We start from the raw sequence: 6,498 nt of genomic DNA, 5'->3' as shown, positions 1-6,498 counted from the left end.
TGCTGAAGGTGCTCACAATAGTTTGGTGGTCTGGGAGAGGTTAATTCCCCTTAGCCAGGCTGTCTGGTCTGCAAGGTGGTTCAAATGGACCTTGAATGAAGAGCGTGGACAAAAGAAATGAGAAGTGGGGAGTTAGCTCAGCCCAGCTGGTGCTGGGAACCTTTCAGCAAGGTTCAACCGAGTGATAAGAAGCCTCAGCGCAGGCACAGCCTGTGACCTCAGGTCAGGCTTTAAACGGCCGGGTGTCCCTGGCAGGTGTCCCGCCAGCACAGAGGGGGCCGGGGGGGTCTTGGGGGGCAGGGCCCAGGCTCCCAGCACAGGGCTGCTGTGGCTCTGTGGGGCTGAGCAGGCGCCCTTTGAAATGGCATGGTCAGCAGGGCTGGGCGGGTACACCCCCTTGTGTATGGAACAGTTCATATAGATAAAAAAATGTGTGTGTCTGGAGGTATAATGGATTATATATGTATATCCCCATATATGCATGGGGATATATAAAAAATGTGTGTCTGCATATACACATACATGTAATATATAGAAGATATGTTTTTATGTCTGTACACACATACATATAATGTATTATATTTGTATATCTCATATATACATCCCTGTATATAGTATGTATACATGTAGTGAAACAGACATAAATAAAAAGACACATATATCTATCTAAGGATGTGTCTGTGTATATACATACATATTGTATTATGTATTAAAATGTGTGTGTATATATAAGCATATAAATCTATAATGTATTATATATGTATATCCCACATATATACACACAAATCCAAATACACATATATATAAAAAGACAGAAGTAAAAGTAGATATATGTGTTTGTACATATAGATATTTAATGCATATGTGTATCTCCATACATACATCCCCATATATATATATATATATATATGAGATTTATATACATATAAAGGTATGTGTGATGGTGTATATGTATATTAAAAAAAATATAGGTTTATGTCTTTGTATAAAAATGCATATGAGAGACTGCCTATGTATATACATAGATATTTGATCTAAATACATGTATCTTTTATATGTAAAGGGGTGGGGGTGTGAGAGAGGAGGAGATGGTCTCTGAATATATGTGTATATATAACAGACATAAAAATTGTATCTATAAATAATGTATTATGTTTGTATATCCCCATATATACATGAATATATGTTTACATATAAAGATACGCCTCAGTATGTGTTTATACATATGTAAGGCTATATAAAGATATATACAGGGGTGTGTGTATAACTGCATATGCATATACATAGATATGTTGTTATATAGAATAAATATATATTAAAGGGTGTGTGTTTGTATGTGACTAAATACTTACAAATTTTATTCTGTAAGTATTCTACAGTATGTATAAAGTATAATGTATACATGTGTGTATATGTATACAGTTATAATGTATATGTCTCCATATATATACATGGGGATATATAAATATATTTATATAGATAGACGTGTGTGCGAAACCCTGTACCTACCTCTGTACCTAAATTTTATATTTATTATGTAATAGATAAAGCCTGTGTGTGTATACATGTCTTTTAAATATGTATTACATATAATATGAATATATGGGTGTGTATCATTTATACAATGTATCTAGATCTATATCCATCCCTATATATAAATTGCTCATATATGCGTGCAGAGAGGAAAAAAAACTAAGAGGGGGTGTGTGTGTATTTTATTTTAAAATAGAGAATTGTATATATTTTAAAAGGATATGTGTGAGAGAGACTGTATATATATATATATCTATATGTATGTTTTTGATCTCTATTATTTATATATTTTATATATAACCTATATGTGTATTTGTGTGTAGATACATCTATAGGTGCTTGGTATTTTTATATAGGTATATCCCTGTATATGTGTGTATATGTAAAGCTATTTACATGTGTATGCAGACAGACGTAAAGCCAGATAAAGATGTGTGTGTAGCTACACAGGTATTTTATATATGTATAAATATATGTAAAGAGAGATGCGGGTGGGTATGCGTAGTGGTTTGAACTCAGCCAGCAGCCCAGCACTGCACAGCCACTTGCTCATCCTGCTGCGCCAGGAAATGGGAGAGACTTAGAAAAGGTAAAAGCAAGAGAACTCCAGGGTGGAGATAAAACCAAGGGAGTTATTGAAAGGAGCCAAGGCTGCTGGTAACGCTGGTGCGGGGCAGCGCTAATGGCATCGCTAACACTGGTGCAGGGCAGCGCTAATGCCACCAGTGACGCTGGTGCTGGGCAGTGCTAATGGCACTGGTAACACTGGTGCAGGGCAGCGCTAATGGTAACGCTGGTGTGGGGCAGCGCTAATCGCACCGGTGACGCTGGTGCTGGGCAGCACTAATGGCACCGGTGACGCTGGTGCTGGGCAGCACTAATGGCACCGGTAACGCTGGTGCAGGGCAGCGCTAATGGTAACGCTGGTGCGGGGCAGCGCTAATGGCACCGGTGACGCTAGTGCAGGGCAGCACTAATGGAGGGTCCAGCCGAGGGCCGCACGCTGCCATTGCTCACCCCAGCACACCCCTGCCAGAGAGAGCGAGCGCTGCGACCCCCTTCGCTCCTGAGCAAGGAGGAGAGCACAGCGTGGGGATCTCCTCGGCGTTCTGCTCCCACACCGGGACAGCGCAGGACAGCCTGCACATGGATGTACGTGCTTCATGTATTCCATAAGGAGAATACAGGGGAGTGCATTTTACACATCTCAGTAGGATGTATTTTATGTAATACATATACAATGTGTGTGCTTATTACAAATGGGTTATTTATGTATACACACACAGAGAGGCATTCTCTCTAGAAAGATGGATAAATGTATATAGAAAGATATGTATATGTGTATATAAAAAATCTGTATATGTGTGTGAGACCACACATATAAACTCTGTGTCTCTATAAAAAATTTTTTATGCGCATACACATATAGGTTATACAGTATTGTTTTTATTTGTGCATATCCCTCTATACATGGCTATATCTTAAGATGTATGAATCTCTACATAAGTGTATGTCTAATTAAAAAGATAGACATATGAAACAGAGGGGAGGTGTGAGGAACCATGTCTGTGTATATACGTATAAGTTTATAACTGTGTGTCTTCATGTATAGCTGTAATGTATTATATGTGTATATATCCCTGCATATACATTCCCCATGTGTACACACACAGTGAGATATAAATATATATTTACTTATATATAAAGGTAAGCATAATATATATATTATGTACTACATATGGGGCAGATACACACATATATGTAGGGATATATATCTATATATAATGATTATATGTATATAAAATAGGTGTGTGTGAGAAAGACTGTCTATATATGCCTGTTTATTTTATATACTATGCATATATATAGACACACAGAGACAGGTGTATGGTATTATTAGATACATAGATGTACATCCCCATAACATATATTGACATACCTAAAAAGGTGGTGGGTGTGTGTATACGTAGAATTTTATATGTATAACAGGTATTACATAGAATAGGGATATGTGTGTGCGTGCTCAAGTGTAGGTATAATGTATCATATATGTATATCCTTATACATACATTCCCCATGTATGTGCACAGAGTGAGGAGAAAAAAAAGTATAAAGGTAAGTATACATGTGTGAGAGCACATGCACATCTGTATTCTCTTTAAAGATAGACAATTATATGTATTTAAAGGGGGACTATGTATTATATAGATATATCAAATGTCTGTGTGTAGATAAGTGTGTACACTATTATATACGGGGCTCCTTATACACAGGCACCTCTATATATTTACATAGATAAATCTATATATGTGTATATAAAGTATGTGTGGGAGAGAGAGAGAGGGAGAATGACACACACGTTATATATATAGTGTATAGAATATGTGTGCACACGCGTATATAGGTATATGGTATTATTTATTGGTGTTTGTATATAGCAATATAAAGGGGGGTTAATGTATAGGTATAATCTATTATATAGATTGTATGTGTGTGTGTTCTGTTTACTGATAATTATATGTATTGGAAAGAGGAATTGCATACTGTATAGTGTACAAATGTGTGTATATGTATATTAAAAATGTACAAACACGGGTATAAAGTATTATATATGGGTCTCATATATACACATATATTCTCCACATCTATATGGATAAAGCTGTATGTAAAGATTCAGTGTATATAAAATGAGGGGGTGTGTGAGACTGTGTATATACACCTATGTATTTTATGTATGTATGCATATATATACAAGTGTAGAGTGTTATTTATAGGCATATATCCCTGTATATACATCCCCATTATATACATATGGAGATACATAAAAAAAGGTGTATATATCTAATCTGTATATAATTTAAAAGCTGTATAAATAAAGGAGGGGGTGTTCATGTATAGGTATGATGGTGTGTGTATATATATATACCTATGTGTGTATGTATATATCCCTATATATACACTCCCCATGTGAATGTGTCTGTACATATATATGTTTGTATTCTGTTTTAATGGTAGCCAATTACATGTGTTTAAAGGGGGGACTATGTAGTATGTATCGTGTGTATAGATTTAGGTATAATGTGGTATGTATGCAGTTCCTTACATATATACATGTAAACGATAAAGAATTATGGTTCTGTGTGTGAACGCCTGTGTGTATCTACCTACACAGTAGTATATACTCTGTGCACGTATCTATAGGTATATGGTATTTACATTCCTATTATATATAAAAGTGATATATAACCAAAGAGGGCGTGTTCATGTGTAAGTACAATGTATGGTGTATGTATATTCTTCCTTTTATATCCATTCCATATCCATTCCCCATCTGTAAATACACAGACACACACACACACACTATAGATATATAAGTATAGAGAAGAGGGGTTGTGAGAGCATTAGTGTATTCCAGTTGCTGACAGGTAAGTAGCTGTATTTAAAGGGGAGCTATGTACTAGAGAGAGAGGGTGTGTATGTGTGTGTCCTGCTGTGCTTCTATAGAGGTGCAATATATATGGAGCTCCACATGCACATTTCCCCAGTATGTATACACATAAGGCTATATATAACGCTTATATCTATATTTAAAAAATGTATAATATGTGTGAGAAAGTATGTGTGTACACATACACAGATGTATGCAATATTATTTATATAGTAATAGTCCTCTCTATACATCCTCATTATATACAGGAAGATATGTGTGTGTGTGTGTGTGTATGTATATATATATTTTTTTTTTTAAATTGTATCTAGACATAGGGGGAGATTATATAGCTTTTTAATAGTTGTTAAAGGGTTTGGAGGTAGATAGATGTTCATACGTAGATGTATTTTCATACATGTATATTATGTTATATACAACCTTTCTTCATATACATAGGGTATATATGTGTATTTCTATTTTCTATATGTACACAGCTGGAGGTATATGGTATTATTATATATATATGTATCTATATATGTGCAGTATCTCTCTCCATAAAGATGTGTGTATCTATACATGTGTATGTAAAAAAAAATATAATTAAAGGGGGATGTGTGCTGTATGTATAGTTATTTTGTATACATACAACTCGATCCAGGCAGATACACATGCGTCACATGCACACAAACACACAAAGGTACACTCAGGGCCAGGCACTCGCACACTCATGGACAAAGGTGCAAACGCGCACTCATGGGCAGATGTGCACTCATGCACTCGTTCCTGCACGTGCCCACACAGACACGTGTACACCGTCACCTACAGTCACATACAGACTGTCCTGCACACACAAACCCTCACCCTGACACAGTCCCTGTCCCGCTGGCCTCTCAACTGCATCTCTCTGCTCTGTCCCCTGCAGACAGCGGTGTTCCTGAGGCCGCCATCTGTGTGGTCACCACTGCTGCCATCGATGTCCATCGCCCCAACATCTCCTCTGACCTCTTCACAGTGGAGGTGCCAGTGCGCCTGGGCAGTACCAGGACATCCGCCAGTGTCACATCAGGCAGTGCCTCGCGGTCAACTGTCAGCTCAGGCACCCAGGCCTGCAGCAAGAGCAGCCAGACACTGGGCTCTTCCCCAGACTGCAGCACAGCCTGCGAAGACGCTGCGGAGGCCAGTGCCGGCCCACGGGCTGACCTTGTGCCCGTCCGGCCACAGGTGACCCACGCTGTGGTGCAGGAGCTGCTGTCGTCCCTGTCGGAAGAGGCCTGCCTGGCACAGAAGGGGCTGGATCCCGTCAACCTGAAGCTGCCCAGCCCAGCAGACTCAGTGGGTGCCAGCCCTGACCTGGGCCACAGGCTCAGCATCTACAACCACCGGAACCAGGAGAGCCTCGATGTCTTCCAGCTCAAGCCACTCATCGACTGCCCCCAGGGCACCCCAATGATTAATGAGAAGTATGGGGCTCTGGGTCCCCCAGAGCCACGGCTGGGCAGGGGTCCCGAGGCCTAAGGGCAGCTGTGGGGGACAAC

At 39.0% G+C, this 6,498-nt stretch overlaps 1 protein-coding gene across 1 annotated transcript in view; it reads left to right on the top strand.

Moving 5' to 3' along the window:
* TMEM266 (transmembrane protein 266) overlaps positions 1–6,478 on the top strand; it is a gene marked incomplete at its 5' end in the record, with an annotated part of 46,694 nt that extends 40,216 nt beyond the window's left edge. Inside the window, one exon of the mRNA XM_010172665.1 lies at positions 5,886–6,478. Coding sequence (XP_010170967.1) covers positions 5,886–6,478 — 593 coding nt within the window. The remainder of the gene's footprint in view (positions 1–5,885) is intronic.
* Between the last annotated feature and the right edge of the window lie 20 nt (positions 6,479–6,498).

The sequence above is a fragment of the Antrostomus carolinensis genome, unplaced genomic scaffold (assembly GCF_000700745.2).
Source record: "Antrostomus carolinensis isolate BGI_N321 unplaced genomic scaffold, ASM70074v2 scaffold18067, whole genome shotgun sequence".
Classification (NCBI taxonomy): domain Eukaryota; kingdom Metazoa; phylum Chordata; class Aves; order Caprimulgiformes; family Caprimulgidae; genus Antrostomus; species Antrostomus carolinensis.
Note: the sequence above shows the minus strand (reverse complement) of the source record. Positions and strands in the feature narration are given on the sequence as shown.